The sequence below is a fragment of the Chanos chanos genome, chromosome 10, assembly GCF_902362185.1.
Source record: "Chanos chanos chromosome 10, fChaCha1.1, whole genome shotgun sequence".
NCBI lineage: Eukaryota > Metazoa > Chordata > Actinopteri > Gonorynchiformes > Chanidae > Chanos > Chanos chanos.
Genome location: NC_044504.1, coordinates 24,536,070 through 24,557,062, shown reverse-complemented (window position 1 = coordinate 24,557,062; position 20,993 = coordinate 24,536,070). Strand labels below are relative to the sequence as shown.

At 37.8% G+C, this 20,993-nt stretch overlaps 1 protein-coding gene across 1 annotated transcript; it reads left to right on the top strand.

The window, feature by feature from the left end:
• The first annotated feature begins 3,416 nt into the window (after positions 1-3,416).
• On the top strand, positions 3,417-20,439 carry myo1hb (myosin IHb). Its single transcript, XM_030785771.1, has 32 exons — positions 3,417-3,463; positions 4,941-5,102; positions 5,975-6,090; positions 6,429-6,627; positions 7,355-7,435; positions 7,746-7,925; positions 8,024-8,122; positions 9,623-9,736; positions 10,153-10,224; positions 10,379-10,498; positions 10,867-10,934; positions 11,227-11,332; positions 11,874-11,954; positions 12,300-12,391; positions 12,727-12,821; positions 13,171-13,217; positions 13,332-13,412; positions 14,011-14,116; positions 14,264-14,381; positions 14,899-15,012; positions 15,115-15,191; positions 15,425-15,493; positions 15,660-15,744; positions 15,839-16,001; positions 16,196-16,279; positions 16,839-16,932; positions 17,037-17,092; positions 17,636-17,771; positions 17,853-17,923; positions 18,193-18,290; positions 18,410-18,509; positions 19,050-20,439. Exons 2-32 carry the CDS (start codon positions 4,977-4,979, stop codon positions 19,074-19,076), a joined length of 3,075 nt encoding a protein of 1,024 aa, XP_030641631.1. The 5' UTR covers positions 3,417-3,463; positions 4,941-4,976; the 3' UTR covers positions 19,077-20,439.
• Positions 20,440-20,993: the final 554 nt, after the last annotated feature.

Here is a 20,993-nt window from a genome sequence, read left to right as displayed (position 1 = left end):
CAACATCCTGTTAGTGTTTCCTCCAAGAATGATAAACAGATCTGTTATAGCAAAGGTCTTACAGAAATAAGTATTTTAGCACATACTGTTCACATCATTCAAAACCAGCCAGTTACTTTATATCAACCACTTGCTGAGCAGAAGTGATAGCAGATGCACTGGCGTGTTAAATGATGGGTAACTTTACGGCATAGCAGCATCAGTGAGTGGTTTGTAATTAGTTTGAAATGGATCTGCCTAATCAAAGATCAGTAACTGGACCCCAGCGTTGTAATTTTGTGTATTGGATGGGGTGTGGGGGTCGTTGAGATGAGGAGATGAGAGAGGAAGCTTGCGGCGTGTCGGGTTTCCTGAGCCTTGTGTTACCCGTGGTGGGGTAGTGGATGCTTAGCTAAAGCCTTGAATGAGATCTTTTCCTGCCTGCAGGTCTATGAATGATTCAGCAGCCCAAGTGGCTAGAAACTGGCTCTTTATTGCACAGGTCCCCGTTTTGACAGGAGAGCAGGTCATTGTTTGGACAGGAAGGATTTTTTTCTACCGCGGGTCAGGATTTATCATGGAAGGACCAAGAGGCTACTAAAGCTCGGACATGCAATCAAACCACTGGCACCTGAATACAGGGACAGAATCTCATGATAAAAACTGTATTGGACATATTGTGAATATGGATACTGAGGTAATTTCACATGGCTAGTTGAGTGTGTGTCTGTTTGTTTGGACTAAATTGAGAGAAGGAGGAATTTTTAGCTTACTTTTGGAGCTCATTTGCAGTTCTTGTTTCTAAACATTTGATAACTGATTTTGAAGTATGATAGGAGATTTTTGATAAGCAAAACCCTGTTCGCTGTTACTGTTGTATTTTCGTTTACTGCTTTATAGCCTTTGTGCTGTACTTTTTGTCCCTGTATTGCATTGTCTGAGTCAAACAGCTCATCAATTCTCAGACAGTATTCCTTTGAATGAGAAAAGTTGTTACGAAGTTTTGGTTGTCATGTTTTTAACGTTCAGTCGGTTATGACTTGCACATGGCTTTATGTTATTCAGCCTCTCATATTACCACAGTTTTGTTTGATTCTGTAGTGAGATCAGACTATAACATGTCTGAAGTACTGTCCTTGACAGTATTACACCTGTTTAATGGAAGCCTGTGAATGAAATACTGAGCATAGAAGATGTTCTGATGTGATGTTACTGCTGCTGTCTCTGTCTCTGGTCCCATCTTTAGACTTTTGGTCTAAAGATGGGACCAGAGACAGACTTGTCCAGAATCAGACAAGCCTGGAGGCAGACTAGTTCAGAGACAGACTAGTTTAAAAACTGACTGGCTTGGAGACAGACTAGTTTAGAGACAGTCTAGACCACAGACAGATCAATGCAGTCCTTAAGTCCAGTCATACTGGTAAGACTAGTCAAGGGTCGCTTCACTCTCACTCAGCTGCAGTGCTGGCCTGTGGCTATTTTCTGAGAGGATGTAGGCCACTCTGTGTGTGTGTGTGTGTGTGTGTGTAGTAACTGGATCAGTTGCCATAGTGGGAAGACTGGACAAAAGACTGGCCTCTCAGATGGTCTCCAGGTCAGATAGACTTTCCTCTTTCTTTTGAGCCTGCCATTAAGTTCAGGTGTCTTGTCTCTCACTCTTCTGAAACTCTGGGATGTTCAGTCACAAACTAGACTGATACTCTATTCTGTTAAACACTTGTGCATTGTCAGAAACTTAGGCCTCTTTATATGCAAGATATTAACATTTTAACAGTCTTGGCTCCCAAATGACCATAAAATGAAACTCTGTAACCGTGTAATTACCTCCATATGGTTGAATAGTCATATATAGTGACAGAGAGTTGGATGGTATTTTGAACTTTCATCTAACACAAGAAAAGAAGAGGCATCTAATGAGAATGGTTCAGGTACAGATAAACAGTCTCCTCATCACACTGCCTTGCTTTTGTCTGTCAGCACAGCGAACATACCTCAAGGAAAAATCCCAAAAGGAAAATCCCTCTTCCGAAGAGTAGCATAAGGTCCCCTCTTTGGGTCTATGTAAGACATGTGAGTGTGTGTTGGGAATATAACACAACCCTGAGATTGTAGGGATGGAACTTACTAAGGGCCTTATTGTTTCCTTGCCTGGCACACAGCTCATGGTCTTATGAGGACATTATGTGACTTCTGACCTAAGTGGCTGCTGTTGTCTTATTCCCTTCTGTAATGTTTCTGGTGGTGTGTATGTGTGTGCGTGTGTGTGTGTGTGTGTGTGTGTGTGTGTGGGTGTCTTTTTGGGAAACGTTATCAGTAAAGCTGGGTGAGCTGAAGCACAGAAGTGATAAGTTGTTGCGTATGTGCCCTTGGCCCATATTTCCTCAGATGACCTGAGATTTGTGAGATTTCCTGTCCTTAGTGTCCCACCAAATGAAGCCCAAAATTAGGCATTTTCCTGAGCTGTTTTTTTTCTTTTAAATGCAGCAGAAAAAAAAGATGACCTGGAAGTATGCTAATAACACACCCCAATAGAGATTGACAGCACTTGACCGTGGTTGATACATACATGGCTATACCAAGTAAAGGAGCTAAATGGACTGACATTTCTGATGTGGTTGGTTATGCTCAGAGGAATTAATCTGTTTTTAGACAAAATGACTCGTCGTGATTACCTGAGTGTATGAAAATGAAGTCAATATATGGGTTAAGACGTAGCACGTAAGTAATGAAAAGTGTACATCTTTAAAAGCAGAATGAAACTCCACTTTGAGACAACCATAATCTTCAGGAAAAGTAACTGTAGTTTGATTTACAAAGAACATTTCAGTACATTTAAACTGAAGTATTAAAATTTGGGACAGCCAAGAAATGGGTTGTAAATGGAAAGATGTACGAGAGGTATCAAATGTGGTGATCTTCAGCAACTACAATTTATTTGCTCGTTTAAACAAAAAAGAGACAGAGGGAAAAGAGAGCAGAGCAGGATGCTAAATAATAGAGACTGTCTGAGTTAGCAAAACATTTTCCAGTGTGTTTTCTTTTTGGTTACGCAACTGGAACTACTATACTAATTAATGCAAATGCAAGAGATTTAAAAATGTAAACAATACTAGCACAAATATTGTTTACTTTAGCGGACAAAATTAGAAAGTTGTGTTTGCTAGTAAAATAACTATTACGGCCAATCAATGGCAGACTAGATTGATACAGTTTAAGGTCATGTACATTTACAGTGGACACACACACACACACACACACACACACACTGTCAGCACATCTTCCTTTTCAAGTCATTTTTTTCACTCTCTTTGTCTCATTATTAATGACTTCCTGTTGTGGAAGGCCACAGGAGGAATATGTCAGTGTTTCCTGTTGTACAAAGTTATTAAAATAGTCACAAATGCTCACAGAAGTTGATTAGATTACACACAGAGAAAGCAAGTGCAAGAGAGAGAGAGTGTCCTGGAGGTGCATCTTCACTCAGGTAGAGAATTCCCTTCTTACTCTACACTTAGATGAAAATATTAAAGCTTGAAATTAATCTCATGAGTGTGAGAAGATTAAAGGCACTTTTTTTGCTAAATTTATTACACTGAAGATTATATTTTAGAGATACAATGGTGTATCAGTTTATTGACATTTGTAGACTGTAGATTTTGATATTTCCTAAAGAACATATGAATATGATGATAATAACAAATGTAAAATTTTGAAAAGCACGACTTCAGTTGCCTGTGTACCAGACGAAATTGACTGAAGTATGCTATGCTGATTTTGTCTGGACTGAATTCAGTGTCACTTATTGAGAACCAAATGTGAATGGAACAAATGAATGTGGCATGTGTATAATGATGAAGACAGAGATTTAATTTACTGTATCCATTGTAGTGAATGAATGAAGGAACGAATGAATAAATGAATGAATGAATGAATGAATATGCTGGCTATCTTTTATCTTTTTCTTTCTTCACCGTGTTTTTTTTTTTTTTTTTTTTTTTCAAATAAATATTTTATATTAAAATATTCTGTTTCGATGCCACTGACTGGTTATGGTGTAGTTTGTGATGATGCAGTTTTCCACAGAATGAAAGAGACTTCACAAGAATAAGACCATTAATTGTTTGTTTAGAGAGTAAGATCAATTATTAGAACAGGCATGTGGCAAAGTTTTGTAACAACATGACATGGAGATATATGAATACTTTACCTTGCTAATAATAATCAATTTGAAAGTTCAGTGAATTTACATGTACATGAATACACAGAATACAGTATTACCAGTGTGGTCGGATCAGTGTCATTTTGAATGTTACAGGAAGAGATTACTTATTCATTTTACCATAAATGAGGGTGACATATGCCCTTTCCCCTAAACAACAAATAAGAGATTGTCTGCTCTTCTGGAGGAAGCAGATCAGATGAGGAATTCAAAATTCTAGACAGTCGAAATGGGGGGGCTTTGGTCAAGGCCATTTCCCCTGTGTCCCTGTGGCTGGAGACAGGATGGAGCCAGAGATTTTGAGAACACAGTGAGGAGGAGGTGATAGCAAATGTGAATGACAGATTGCAATGCAATACATACCATAACTGTTTTCTTATGTACAGATAATGGAGACAACTGGTGGAAATAGGACACAAAGATAACGAAGAGTGTTTTCTAAAATGTTAACAAACAAGATGGTGATTGAATAATTTAAAAAATACATATGTTATAGCAATGTCTCACTTCTTAAAAGTGCTCTGTTACATGTGAAGCTATATCATCTGGTTTGGTGCAACTGTTCTGTCCAGTGCCTTGTTCTCACATTGATTAAGCTCTGATGGTCTAGTATTGACTGTCCAGTGATTGTGATGTAGTGGTATGACTGAATCTGGCCATCGTCAAGTGAAAACAGTTAACTTAATGAATCTAGGTAGGTATCACGTTGTTTTCACATACTCCACATCTGAATTTTCTGCAGAGTTTGGAGGAGCGCTGTAATCGGATCCTCCGGGAGATGGAAGGCTCTCTGATGGCCAGGGACCGTGTGGGACTCCAGGACTTTGTGCTCTTGGACAATTACACCAGTGAGAGTGCCTTTCTGGAGAACCTTAGGAAACGGTTCCATGAAAACCTCATTTATGTGAGTCCTGTCCCCTTTTACATGGACATTGGGCTGTTTATCTCTTCATCGTACACATGCTCCTTTCAGCGATCATTGAGTGAAAAAGGGAAATAAAGTGGACAGGGAACAAAGTGGAACAGAACTATTACAGTCTTGTCATGTTTTTGACATGGAATTGACTAAAATACTTAAATGATTCAAAAATAGTGTTTGAAACTCGATCAGAATCTAATTTTACTCACACTGGTCCAGTTCCCTTGGGCCTCAACAAGACACAACAGGGACAATGAAAATCTGGAACTTAAATCTGCAGTAATAAAATAAAGACCCATGAGATTGAAAATTACAATGTATTAATTTATGTTTTAAGATATTTCCATATATGTTATGAATAATAAATCTTTGCACCAAGCAAATGTTGTGTCTCTGGTAGCAGTTCCATTAATAAAATTGGTACCAGATACTACTTATGCTACTACTTATGACTGTAGTAAGTTAAAGTTGGAATGTGTAGGACTTGTCTCATTGTCCTGTGCTTTCCAGTTCATTCGCTCAGAGAGCAAACTGGTGGAATGGGTTGTGCAAAAGCAAAGGATTCATGCTGGAGAAGGACAAGTAGAAATTTTATTGCATTTCTGAAATGCATAAGTCCATAGATCCAAGGTCTTTGGAAGAAAGGGACCAATAAATCAGTGAAATCTAGCACTAATGAAAAATGGATTGGTGATTTAAAACCCTCAGTTTCAACATTGAAGAACTTGTCTTGAATTTGCCACTGCTTCCTGCAATTCCCACCCCACTCCACTGACGCTTTGTTAGTAATTAAGGTAGCTGATTACTGAACAGAAAATGTTTTTCCCATACGTGTTCTATATTCTCTCTCTCTCCAGACCTACATTGGGACTCTCCTGGTGTCAGTTAATCCCTATAAAGAGCTGGGTATATACACTAAGAAACAAATGGACATTTACATGGGAGTTAACTTTTTTGAGTTGCCACCACACATGTGAGTACTTTTTTTTTTTTGTCAATCAGAATAAATTAAATTGTAAGGGACACTGCATGAGCTTAATTTAATCAGTCTTTTGGCAAATACTACATCCTTTCCGATGTATGAGGCTATGTTGGCCACTGCAGCTTGTTGGGTTAGCTATCTGGCAGTGGGTTTTAATATCTTAATTATTGGAAAATGCTACATGGGGGAAGGCATAGGAAAAGGAACAGGACTGGACTGATTTTAAAATGACATTAACTGAATGACATTGTATGACAAGTTTATTAATATACACAAAATGGTTTGCCCATATTTTGTGTATGATCCACCATATTTTGATGCCACCCCAGTTATGCGCTCGCTGACAATGTTTACCGGACAATGGTATCCGAGACCAATAACCACTTCATCCTCATCTCTGGAGAGAGTGGTGCAGGCAAGACTGAAGCCTCGAAAAAAGTGCTGCAGTTCTATGCTGTTAGTTGCCCGAGTACCACACTACTGCACAACATCCGAGACAGACTGCTTCTTTCCAACCCTGTCCTGGAGGTAAGGACTTAAAAGTATTCTTCCACTCTTGACAAAGGACAGACATTGTGAGATTTGTGTGAATTACATGTAGGCACGTGTTTTTAAATCTACCTAAATGCCATGGAAAAATATTCAAAATAACCTTGTTGGTGCAGTGGTAAACTACAATGCATTCAAAAACCAGTTAGGACAGACGTTAATAAGAACATGACGGGCCTTGTTCTGGGAGGGTAAACAGGACAGAGCACATTCCCCGTCAGTGACCTTAAGTGACTCCTGGCATTACTAGGGTTTCTGCACATTTGTGGTTGATTCCAGGGAAATAGCACTGACCTCCATACATGCTATGTTCCTGTGGAAATGCTTGTGCAGTGGCATATGAAAATAAGCGGTGATTGACTTTGCATGTGTGTGTTCTCACCATTGCTTTGGGTTGTGCAAAGGCGGGACATAGAGAGTACAGGGAACTAGACATACCAAACTAGGTGAAAGCAGACTGAAGAACATTAAGTAACAAAGGTTTCAGTTCATGAGAGCAGTTTCACTGACTGCAACATTTGGCCATTAATGTCTCAGTCTGTAAAAGATAGTTTCTGAAATAATTTCTTATATGACACTTGCAGAATCAAAAGAGATGTATAGATGGATAGATAGATAGATAGATAGATAGATAGATTGTTCTTCAATTTTATTCAATATATTTGAAAACAATTAACATATTATGTGGTTCTTTTCAATTTTACAGGCTTTTGGAAATGCCAAAACTCTTAAAAATGACAACTCAAGCAGGTTTGGCAAGTACATGGACATCCAGTTTGACCATCGGGTAAATGAAAAAAAAAAACATAGTGTAACTAAGGGCAAAAAATAACAATGGGAAGGAGAGGCAGTTAATGTGTAATACATAGCTTGAGTGACACTTGCTATACAATAAAAAAAACAGTGGGAAAGTTATTGTACAACAGATAGACAATGGGACAGTTACTCTATAGTACTGACAGACAGACTAAGGGACAATTACTGTATAAGAATTAGACAGAATGGGAAAGTTATGACATAATAGATGGACAGCTGGACATTTTCTCTTTGGCTAATAAATACACAGAAGGATAGTTACTGAAGCCATTCCTTCACAGGGAGCAGCAGTTGGTGGACACATCCTTAGCTACCTTTTGGAAAAGTCCAGAGTTGTCCACCAAAACCATGGAGAGAGGAACTTCCACATATTTTACCAGTTAGTTGAAGGAGGAGAAGAGGATCTCCTACGCTGGCTGGGCTTAGAGAGAGACTGTCAGAAGTACAGGTTCTTAGTTCAGGTAAGAGGAGTTAGATTATCTACTAGAGCCAGGGTGGTCAAAGACACGAGTCCTAATTTGTAAGATGAATTTATTTTACTTTCCTCTGTGGCCTTCAGGGACAGTGTGCCAAAGTGAGTTCCATCAATGACAACAGCGATTGGAAGACAGTGCGAAAAGCTCTCTCTGTCATAGAATTCAGTGAGAGTGATATAGAGGTGAGGTGAAATGTCTGGCCTCTGAAACATCACTACTGACAAAAAGTCAGTCAATACAGATACACATATAGGCCTACACATATACATTTTACATAAACTTACATATACAGGGTTTGGACAAAATAGTGGAAACACGTGGTATTTCAAGACCTATAAATTTGTTGACATTTAGACGTTAATACAATTCCCAGTGATATATAATTCTGATGAATATGCACTGCAGACATCCTGTGCTTTATGCATTACCTAAGATTTTTCTTTCTGTAGAGGTCTGCGTATTAGTATAAGTCAAAATGTGTGACCTTTCAGACTTCCAAAGAGGACAAATTGTTGGAGCATGAATGGCTGGTGCTTCAGTCACAAAAACTGCTGAGCTGTTTAACATATCAAGAGGAACTGTTTCTAAAGTAGTGATGACATACCAAAAACTAGGAAAAACTAGTTCTGGGAAACGTAACTCTGGACGGAAGCCAAAACTCTGTGAACCTGACTGCAGAGCACTAGAACACATTGTGTCAAAAAATCACAGAACCACAGCTACTAAAGTGAGCTAAACCAACATCTTGCTAACCCAGTATCAGCCAAAACAGTCCGTCGAGAGCTCAATGCAGCTGGATACCATCGAAGGGCTGCCATTGCCAAACCTTTTCTTTCCCCCATCAATGTTCGAAACACCTAAAATCGTGCAAAGACCATCAGAAGTGAACAATGGACCAGTGGGAGAATGTCATCTTCTCTGACAAATCATCCTTCACGCTTTTGCCTTGTTCAGGACGAATTTATGTATGGAGGAAGCCAAAAGAAGCCCTTGATTTCAATTTCCTGGCCCCAACCATTAAGCACCGAGACAATTCTGTAATGGTTTGGGCTGCAATATTGTGGAATTCTCTTGGTGCTGTGTTAGCACTGCATGGTAGGATTACCTCTAAAGAGTATTTGTCAGTTTTGGGTGACCAAACACTCTTTCCAAACGGTGATGCCATCTTTCAAGACGATAATGCGCCAATTCACACTGCTAAAATCTTTAAAGACTGACATGAAGAGCACAACAGTGAAGCTGAACACTTGGATTGGGCCCCACAATCACCAGATCTTAACATAATCAAAAATGTCTGGTATATTTTGGAGAAGCAAGTAAGGAGCCACTTCCTTCGACCTTCATCTCTGAAAGAGCTGGAACAGGATTGCTTCAGGAATGGATTAAAATTCCCTTAGCCACTGTCCAAAAGTTGTATGAATCTATTCTTCAATGTATTGAAGCAGTTATTGCTGCCAAAGGAGGACCAACTCAGTATTAAATAATAAAACTGTTATTTAACAAGGTGCTTCCATTGTTTTGTCCAAGCCCTGTATCTCTGGAGCAGCCTGTGGGTTAAACTTTTTGTTCAGTGAAACATCAGCAAAGAGCAGTTATGCTCAGAAAGTAAACCAGCAACTCTCTAATTGCTGGGCTGTTGGGATCCTTTAAGAATCTATTCCTCTCACTCTCCTCTCATTCAGCACCTGTTTGCAATCACTGCCAGTGTCCTCCATTTGGGGAATGTCCACTTTGAAGCCAATTTCTGTGGTTATGCCTCTCTGAACAGCTGCGCAGAGATACACTGGCTGTCAAAGGTAGGACATGTGTACACTTCTGACCTGTCTGGAGGTATTGTATAGTCATTTGATCAAGTTCATACTCGGTCTGTCCTTTCATCCTTCCATGTGTCCTTTGTCCTTTTAAGTTATATAGATAAAGGCTACACATTAAAAATATAACATCTGAGTTAATCTAAAATGAAGTTTAACAGTTTCAAATTAGGATTGGTGCTTCTCATATTTTTTAGGGACATCTTGTCTGAAAATTTCTGGTAAGCTGTTGTAAACTGTAGTACAGTTATTTTTTGCCTGCTGGCTTTAACTCTCAGAAAAGAGCACTGTAGCTCTGTGAGCATTGCACTACATCACAACTCGGACATGGAGTAATGTGTCAGTTAACAGTTGGAACATTTGAAACAAGAACTAAGCCATGTTATTGCTTGTCTCATCAGTTGCTGGGAATCCTTCCAGCAGTATTGCAGGAAGGTTTAACACACAGGAAGATTGAGGCCAAAGCAGAGGAGGTAAGGGAGAGGTCACATAGTTTGTCTGACCTCAGGTTGTTGGTCTATGAGAATGCATATGTGACTAAAGCACTCTGATGCAGCATTTATGAGAGTATAATGAATTGCCCTGTGAGAGTTCACCTCTGACAGTTTGACCTTTGTGATTTGGTAGGTGCTGAGCCCCTTTACTGTAGATCACGCAATATATGCCAGAGATGCTCTAGCCAAAGCCATTTATGGACGCACCTTTACCTGGCTGGTCAACAAGATCAATGAGTCATTAGCAAACAGAGTAAGTTTCTGTATCTCCAGAGAGCTCCATTCAGTGAATACAGGCAAGTTATATGGTATTAGCAAAAAGTATTTCTCAATCTCCAAACAGAATCTTTACTTATATAGCTTGACAATTCAAGTTTATCATAAACTTTGTCATAAATCCAGTGAAGACAATTATGTATGTATCAGTAACGAATCTTGCACTGACCATTTAAAAAAATACCTTATGAATGATCATTTCCGCAGAACATGACACTAAAAGGGACAGTATGCATGACCAACACATGTATTCTCACAAATTTTATGAGTGTATCTTATAAGGATCCTAGTCAAAGTAAAAGAAACCTGGAGTACTGGAGTGCGTGCATGGTTCTGTTATCATAGGATTCAACCAGGAAAACAGTGATTGGTCTGCTGGACATCTATGGATTTGAAGTGTTCCAGGTAAACAGGTGAGAGGAGGTAGTCCTGTTGTGTCTTAATTTTTAATGCGAGTGTGTATCTCTGTAGAGACTGGCAGTGCACTTGTTTTTGCAAAAATAGTCTAATTTGGATGTCTTCCATCCAAATAGGAACACATTCATTAATTAAAAGTCATACTGGTTGTAGGTTTTGATCCTTTTTTTCAAATATACACGAATGAGAACATTTTCCTTGTTAAAGTATAATCCGGATTTAACACATTTCAGTGTGATTTGATGGTGACCAAACACTTTGTTAACCTTCTGGTCATGTGGTCCTCAGCTTCGAACAGTTCTGTATAAACTATTGCAATGAGAAACTCCAACAGCTCTTTATCCAACTCACTCTCAAATCGGAGCAGGAAGAGTATGAGATGGAAGGAATTGAGGTAAATTATATCACTCACATTATTACAAGTGGTCATTACACATTATCCATTTTATTAATAATAAGTGTATTATTTCACTACTGATTCTTCATAAAATAATCCAATTTACATGATAATTTATTCTATAGTTTAGAATACTCTATTTATTATTTCATGTGCAGTGTTGAAAACTTGAAAGTATGTGTTATGTCACCTTATTTGGAGGCCATAATCTGTTTTTATTAGCCATGATTTTTATTAATCAGCAACCTGTCTCAAATGGAAATAATCAAGAGACTGAAACTGTCCACAATCAACAAGACATGTTCTTTTTAATTCTTATGTTCTTAGATAATAAATGAATAAAAGTAACTGAAAATATTCATCTGGACGGTCTTGTTTTTAGCATACTGCGTTACACATAACTGATTGATGTATTCAATTCAAAAGACTAAACAACCAAAAAAAATACTTGTGTTACCTCACTCAAACAAGTCCTCTTTAATAAAAATGTAGTGCTCAAGTTTCATGTCCCATTTTTCAATATGCTGGTGTGTTGCAGTGGGAGCCCGTGCCATACTTCAACAATAAGATCATCTGTGACCTGGTGGAGGAGAAACATAGAGGAATCATCTCAATACTGGTGAAAGTAGACTCCAACATACACCAAAATACAGTGCTGAAAACTCTTAAAATTCTTAAACACACCCTCAAATTAACACTTAAAAACATACTCAGATATATTCTCAAATGCATTCTCAAATTAACACTTAAAAACATACTCAAGCACATTCTGAAATGTACACTTAAGATTACACTTAAGCTGTATTTTATGATTTAGATGCAAAAGACACGTGGAGACTCTTGGAATATAATGTCCTCAAGTTAAACAGCACCAAAAGCCTTCTTAAAACATCTGATGCAGGATAAAAATGACAGTTTTGCTCTACTTAACCTTAGGTTAGATGACTTGTATGTTTGATCCTAGGATGAGGAGTGTCTCCGTCCTGGAGGAGCTACAGATATGACTTTCTTAGAGAAACTGGAGGAGAACATGTGTGGTCATCCCCATTTTGTTACGTGAGTTTTGTCAATACACAGAATATACTGAGGGGGAGATGGAGGAAGAGAGGTAAAAGGCTTTGTCCTTCTCCTCAACTCAGCACAATCATTTAAATTCAGTTTGAATCAATTTATTTAACAATTTGAAATATCTGTTTCTGCACTTCCAACACACTAAAATATCCCTCTAAATATATATATATATACTGTCTGCCTGTGTACAGCATTGCACTACATCACTCTCTAAAGTTGTTTTCTTGTTTGGTACTCATGGTTTAACAACTTTAGGATGATATGTATTTACTGAAATGAATGTAGATTATGGATAAAACCATAGCTATTTTTGTATGTAGGCACAAGCTTGCGGACCCAAAGACCCGTAAGACTCTGGGACGTGGGGAGTTCAGACTCTTACACTATGCAGGAGAGGTGACCTACTGTGTTCTAGGCAAGTAGAAGAATTTATGTTCAATAAAAAGAGAGCTCTATTAGAGCTTCCTCTCTGTCTTTTTTTTTTCTTTCAGTGCAGATGGTACTTGCACAGAATTATCATTAGCATGCATCATATTACTATTTACATTGTATTTGGAGTGCATTTACTGCAGTGTATTTATTTGTGCTAATTGTAAATGACAATATCAGGTTATTTAAACAACAGGTAAACATGTAATGTAATAACTGATGCTGTTCACACAAAGTGAAAATTAGTAACATCATGCTAATTACAATAAGTTTTATTTTGTCAAGTTATATTTTGGGATGAGTACAGTATCAAACTGTTTACTTTCTCCTCTTAGGATTCCTGGATAAAAACAATGACCTCCTATATAAGAACATCAAAGATGTAGGTGCACAATCAGATCTATGGTGTAGAGCTTGTGCAGATATGTGATGTGATTTGTTTGCTCAATTTATTTTGTGTTTATTCTGTCACCTATATATCATTGTTTTCCTTTAGGTTATGCATCAGTCTAAGAATCCCATTATCAGGCACTGTTTCCCTACCACTGAACCGGATAGTAAGAGGAGGCCAGAGACGGTAGATCATGAGGGAGTTTCCCTCAACTGCAGTTACACCCAGAGGAGAAACACCTTGACTAATAACATGTTCATGTTACTTAATTGTTCCTAATTTCCTTAATCAGAGGTCCAAATTAATTCTATTTATTAATAGATATCACTAGCAATTTTATGGTATTTTTTACTGAAGAAAAATGACTACAGTGGGACTATTTTGAAACCGCTCAATTTTTTTTCTCCAAAAATGACCGCAGAAATCACTTATTTCTTGTTTTATTTGATAATAAACATGCTTTAAATGATCAATTATTTTTTCCTATGGTTGTGCATTATGTCGCCTATACAGTGTTGGCGACTTCAGGTTGTAAAAGTTTGTAAAGGCAGAACAATAAGCATAATATTTGTCAGTTTGTAGATTTTGGCTTATGTAACAGGGACAAAGGCATTTAATGTTTTGTTTACTCACTAGTAAGTGTTGACTGTGGGCTTGGTTCTTGTTAGTCAATTGATACCTATTGTAAAGTCTTACTATTTAGGCCTTCATTTGAAGCCTTTATAAAATTTTTGTAAATTTTTTTGGAACTCTTAACCTGAGTCAAAATTATGTAACTTCCCAGGTGGCTACCCAGTTCAAGAATAGCCTTGCAGGACTCACTGAGATTCTGATGTCGAAGGAGCCGTGGTATGTTCGCTGTCTGAAACCCAATGAAGGAAAGCAGTCAGGTGAGCTCTTGACCTTACACGACTGTTAAAGGGGGTTGGTCTGACCTCTCGAGCCCAGCTGACAACTGTAAGCACCTAAGTGATGTGTGAATCTACTGAATGTTTTAGAATGTTTGGTTGGTTAATTACCTGCCTTTCCTCCCACAGGTCGCTTTGATGATGTCACAGTGAGACATCAGGTGAAGTATCTGGGGTTAATGGAACACCTGCGAGTCCGACGTGCCGGCTTTGCTTACAGACGCCGATACGAGGTCTTCCTCCAAAGGTACACGGACAGTTGGTCATTAGAGTCTTAAGACATATAAAGTTACTTCGAACATCAGCTACACGATGTCTTAACTAAACAAAAGAGCTCCATTACCTGGCATTTTATGACCCCTAAATGTAAGAAATGTAAAAGAATTCTTCATACTAAGTGCTGTTGTTAACTGAGTTGTTAACTGTGAGTTAAATGTGTGTGAGGAGGACTGTTCATGCTTTAATTGTGAAGACATGATGACAACATGATGATTCTTTTCCAGAAGGCAATAAAGCAAACCTAGCATTACATAACGTAATGCTGAAATGTTATGTCACTGTGTATTCTATAATGCAGACAAGAGCACACAGGTTCAGGCTACTAGTTTGAGATTTTTTTTTTTGGTAAAAATTATATCTGATACGTTACCCAAAAAGTGGACATATCCATCTAACTCATTTTTGAACTAATTTTTTTCCCTCTGGAAACTACATGCTTTATGCAGAGGTTACCTCTTCTCTAAACTGTGTCCCAATATGTACAGGTATAAGCCACTCTGCCCAGACACCTGGCCACACTGGAGAGGGACGGCTGCAGAAGGAGTGGAAAAGCTCGTCAAATATTTGGGTTACAAACCAAATGAGTACAAGTTGGGCAGGTGCTGTTTCAGCTTTAAGAATCAACCAGGTGGTGTTTGCCTGTGAATTATCAAGATCAAGATCACCTGAAGTTCAGTAATTTGCCCTTTCTTCTGTTTTAGGACGAAAATCTTCATTCGTCATCCAAGAACTCTCTTTGCCACTGAGGATGCTTTTGATGTCTGTAAACATGAGCTGGGTAAAGCTTTGAAAAAAATATATTACATATGAAAACTGACTAGTTTTTGCAGTTAATAGCAATGCTGAACATACTCAAAAATCTGTGAAACAGAAAAATGACAGAGATGAACATGCTCATAGGTACAAAAATAAACATTAACTTAAGATAACTCTGCTTGCTAACTACTTGCATTTATTTTTAAAATGTATGTATGTGTATATGAATTTGCATTCTTTTTACTGAACTTATAGCCACAAGGATCCAAGCTAAATATAAGGGCTACAGAGTGAAAGGAGACTATCTGAAACAAAGAGAAGCAGGTACAGTGTCTACTGTTATTGGCTCAGTTATCTATAGCAATGGTATATTGATAATGCAATTCTGCACAAGAGATGCAAACATCTGCTTTCATGAACAGATACTGAAAGTTATTTTAGCCCTTCCTCATCAATGTTTTGGATCAGACAATCTGTCTTTTCTCATTAGCCACAAAGATTGAGACATGCTGGAGGGGTCTGCAGGCCAGACGGGAGCGTGAGAGAAGGGCCTGGGCAGTCAAAGTCATCAAAAAGTAAGAGATCTGCATCTTTGATGAAAAAAATGCATTCACTGAATGTGAGTTCAATTTGCAAATATGACAAAGTATATTTTTCCATACCTTCCAGGTTTATAAAGGGCTTCATGACCAGGAATCAGCCGGCCTCATTTGACAACTCTGAGTACCTGGCCTTCGTCCGCAACAACTACCTCACACGGCTGAAGGAAAACCTGCCCAAAAGTGTTTTGGACAAAAAAACCTGGTTGACTCCACCGCCTATTATGAAGGAGGTTAAGTCTCACAATCATGTCTGTGAGAACATCTGTTTGAGTAGATGACTGAGCTTTTTCCATATAGAACTGCATATCGTTATAGCATATGCAAAATCTTGCATAAGTTATTTTTGCCTAACCTGTTGACCAGTGTAAATCAGCGGGGTTTGCCTGCGAGGTCACTGAAATGTAGTCATGTGTGTCTTCTATAGGCCTCAGAACTGCTGCGGAAGCTGCATATGCGCACCATGGTGCGAAAATACGTCAGAGGGATCACTGCACAACGCAGAGCACAAGTACTACTACCAATATTAATATCAACAACATTACCACTACCTCTTCCAATATACCTGCCAGTGATACTACCAATAATACATTAGTCCCCTTATCAATATAACAGACAATAGTAATGTCAAAAAGAGCACCAATCAGAGCACCAATATTACTTTTAAAACCATGTTTCTTCATGTTAAATCATGTTACTTCTAATTATATTACAACTCATACTTTTGATCCTGTTGACAATATTACTGAATATTTTTACCATTATTTCCATCAGTATTACTGGTACTATTACTGCATACATTAATGCCAACAGTATTACCAGGAATGTTACCACCAATATTATTAATGACATGCTCTTGGACATCAAATTGCTTATATGTTTATTTCAGTTTAAATGAAAGTACACCATTGGTGGTAGTACTATCATAATTTGAAATTTGTATCCTGAATGTAATATGATTTCATTTATCTAATGAATATTAATGGAGAAACATATGGGAAATATTAAATTAAAGCAAAGCAAAAAACAACACAAAACAAAACAGAAAAAACTTTTGGTGTCATAATCAGCTGCAACTGAAAGGCCTAACCAGTGACTTGTTCAGAGGCAAAAAAGAGAACTATCCCAGCAGTGTGGGCAGACCCTTCGCTGACACCAGGATACGTAAGAGACTGTTTATTTTAAGTACCAATTTCTGTTCCAGACTGTATGTGGTGCTACAGAAAGAGATAATAACAAATTAACTCAAAGTTTTTTTTATCTCTTAGATGAGCAAGACATAAACATTAAAGTCCTGCAGGTGATTTGCCAAGAGGGTATGAAGGTACTAAAGGACTACTCTCATTTTTCAAAATATTTTTTGCTTTGTAAGGTTATTGTTTTAACTTCAGAAACATGGTCACATTCAGTATGTTAGTTAAGAGTCATCTGCTTCTCTCAGTTACCTTTTGTGAATCAAGTTGAGAACTTCCCTGTCAGAGCAACAGAATAGTAGGGAACAAAGTAATACTGAGAGCAGTATAGGACCAACAAAGTAAATCTTTGAGAACATGCTGAAGTTTCAGTCACTAACAGTGACCTTAGTAGCACAAGTTCCGTTTGTACTCTCACAAGACTCATACAGTTTAATGTTTGCTCTCTGTCACCTGACATATTGATGTAATTAACCTGTTTACACTCACTTCCTGTTCAGTCTAACACGAAACTTTCCGCTTTTGCATATCAGCATGAGTACTTAGAGAAAGTGGATTTACACCCATTAATGTCTTACTGAGCTATGCAGTTTTGTTTTCCAGTAAAATCAGCATACGTATTACAAGAAGACTTAATTTTAGGCATATCTGTCTCTGTCCATGCCTCTCTCCAGTATGGAGTTCCAGTAATTAAGTATGACAGGAATGGTTTTCGCCCACGCTTCAGACAGCTCATTCTCACTCAGGAAGCAGTTTACCTTGTGGAGGAGGCCAAAGTCAAACAGAGAGTGGAGTACTCTTCTCTAAAAGGTACAGGATTTACATTTTATGAGTTTAACCACACTCATTCAAGTTATAGTTCTCTGAGCACATTCTTAATTGCCTTGGCAGGTGCGTCTGTCAGCAACCTGAGTGACAACTTCCTGATTCTACATGTCACTTGTGATGAAATAAGGCAAAAGGTGAGGCTTTCTGCTGCTCTCCGAGCACAAAATTCAGGAATTAGTCTGCGATATTAATCAAAATAAGTGCCCAGTCTACAGACCTGCAAATGTTCAGACTGTTAAATTAGAATGCTAATTCAGTGAACATAAGGAAATCCTTTCAGCATTATTGAAAGCCAACAACAACAACAACAACAACAACAATAATAATAATAATAGTAATAATAATAATAATAATAATTTAAAACCATTCTTTGTTGACCCATCATTTCTTTAAATTCACACAGGGGGACCTGGTCCTGCAGTGTGATTTTCTGTTTGAGGCCTTGACCAAATTATGCATGGTCACAAACAACCACAGCATTGTTAAAGTAGTGCAGGGAAGGTGAGAATTTGTTCCACTCAAACACAGATATTTTTGACATATCCAGAAATGGGTTACATCACTATTAATTACAGTGTATGACTTGTTAAAGTATTTGTTCTTATTGTCATTGTTTGCAGTGTAAGGTTTGACATTCAGCCAGGCAAAGAAGGATTTGTGGACTTCAAGAGTGGCTCAGAGTCAATGGTGTACAGAGCCAAGAATGGCCACTTAATGGTGGTGAGTGCACAAAACAGTCTTGTCAGTGTGCTTATTGGCAGTGTTGTGGGATTCATAATGATTTACTCTGGATAAATACATTTTTTTCTGTATTTAAGCACTTGAGGTGTCCATAATTGGTTAGTGCACTCTGCCTATCCTGCAGCTGGTATCTACTGAGGAAAACTAATTTGCACTGACTGAGCAAAGTCATTGATTTGTACTTGATTTCTTCATGGATAACATTCCAGCACCCATAGTCAGCTGAGCATGTTCTTGTTAGTTTGTGTGCAAACATCAGTGACAGTCAGAGGCTGTTCTGTCTTATGGATCCTCAAAAGTAATAAATATGATATAGACATAAACCATGTTTATCTGGAAAGGTGCTCACAAACATGAGGGTGACTTTATACTGCTTGGTGTCTTATGATTATCTGAAATGTACTTGTAATACTATTGAACCATTGTTGTCAATGTTACTGCATTATATGCATTATAAATGTAAGTATTCGTCTTGTTTATGATATGATTTCTGAGAGACCTTTTCCTTCGCTACTGCAGGAATCAGCACGGACAAAATCCCGATAACTGCCAAGAACTGGAGATGCTCTCTCTGAATTTCTGATGTTCACCAAACAATATGATGAGGAATTGACAGCTCACAGATATTGAAATGTTCTGACCCCATATGTAACTGTAGATATTAGTGTCCTATTTCAGTCTTAAATTTTAACATAGACGATTATACATTTTAGCATCCTGCCTCCATCTTGAGCTCTAATATAAACAGAAATCCTAGCATACTACCACCATCTCTATACCTAACATACACAACTGGACCCTTTCGCATCCTATCTTAGGCACTTATATACCACAGATGCTCCATGAGTCTGTGCTGTACCATTTGCACCACAAGAGACTCATAGTTCTTCACTGCTGTGACATTTCTTTACTAAAGTGAATTCTAAGGAGCTACTTTTAAACTTATTACCCAGGTGCTCTGCTCCTTTACTTTTCAGCTTTATTATCAAACAAAACAAAACAAAACAACAAAACAAAACCAAGAGAAGCAAAAACAACAACAACAACAACAACAACAACAAAAACTCCACTCAGATGTAATTTGGAAACAGATAAAAGTGATTTGCAAGACAGCCCTCCACTGCCCCCTTGTGTACTGGGGTGTAAAATAGGATGAGGAATGTGAGCAGACTGAGAAAGCTTGGCTTTAGAGACACATAGTTCTAGAGGGATCAGCTAGTTGTGTACTTAGTGCCGTATCCTCATTTTGTTGTCTAATGATAAGCTATTTTGGAGATTATACATTTTTCTCTTCTCTGTGACTTTTGAACCATGTATCATAAACATTTTACACATAAGCAGAGTTACCATGACACACTGAGATGAACATATTAACTTAATGATACACTAGATATAGTTATATAAAACTGCACATCAAATATCGGTAATTATGAAGACATAGAGGAAGAAGACCAGCAAATTAAAATAAATATCTGTGGAAAAATACTTTTGTACAACCTGCCTATTCATAAAATGTGAAATGCAGCTAAGTCCTTGTGAATCATCAACAATAATTTTTGCACCAGTAATTAAACAGAAAAAACAGTTTCTTTCACTTACTTTAAATGAGGGTGACAGAGGGGATGAGAACTTACACAGATGAAAACCCATAGATGTGAAAACAGAGACCTTTTTTGACAAGGACAAAGGACTACATTTTCTGAAGATTTTAATGGACAAGTTACTTACACAAATCTGTCTGACGTCTGCCACAGAACAATTCAATATTACTGTAATTGACTTTGGATCTTGTAATTACACTGGCACTTCATACCATTGTCATTAGAGTGTTATGATAAAGATAATTTAATTAATATATGTTTTCATAAACCAGAATGAGCTACTGTAAGTATTTTAGAATTTCAAGACCTTATGACACTGCATTATAAAATGGTTTTATAAGTTCTATGACAACGAGACTTGGTTTTCATGTTGAAAGCTTGCTAATGCTAATTTATAAATTATTGTTTATGCCTATTGTCTCTTTTTCTTTCTTTCTTTCTTTCTTTCTTTCTTTCTTTCTTTCTTTCTTTCTAAGAGGGCATTAACAGACAGGCTAGTCTTCAAGACACAACAAAATCAGTAAAATATCCTTGTTGTTTCTTTAGAATCCAATGCAAAATTCTCTGCTCAAAGCAAGTGACTTAATAAATGAGAAAAAATTGAAAATATGAAATGAGAGCATAGGATATTTGGATTGGGCACACTCTTAATAGATCTCTAAACAAATTTAAATTGAAGTATAACCTCAGGTTTGCCACTCTAGGTGAATTTTTAAATGAAATTTAAAAGTTGAAAATGTAACGTTATACTGTGTGTGGAGAGGACAGAGGTGGTCATGAGTGGTTCATTAACCCCTTCTCATCGGGTGAGAACAGAGCCTGGTGGCTAATTACCACTACTTCTGTATTCAGTTCAGGAACT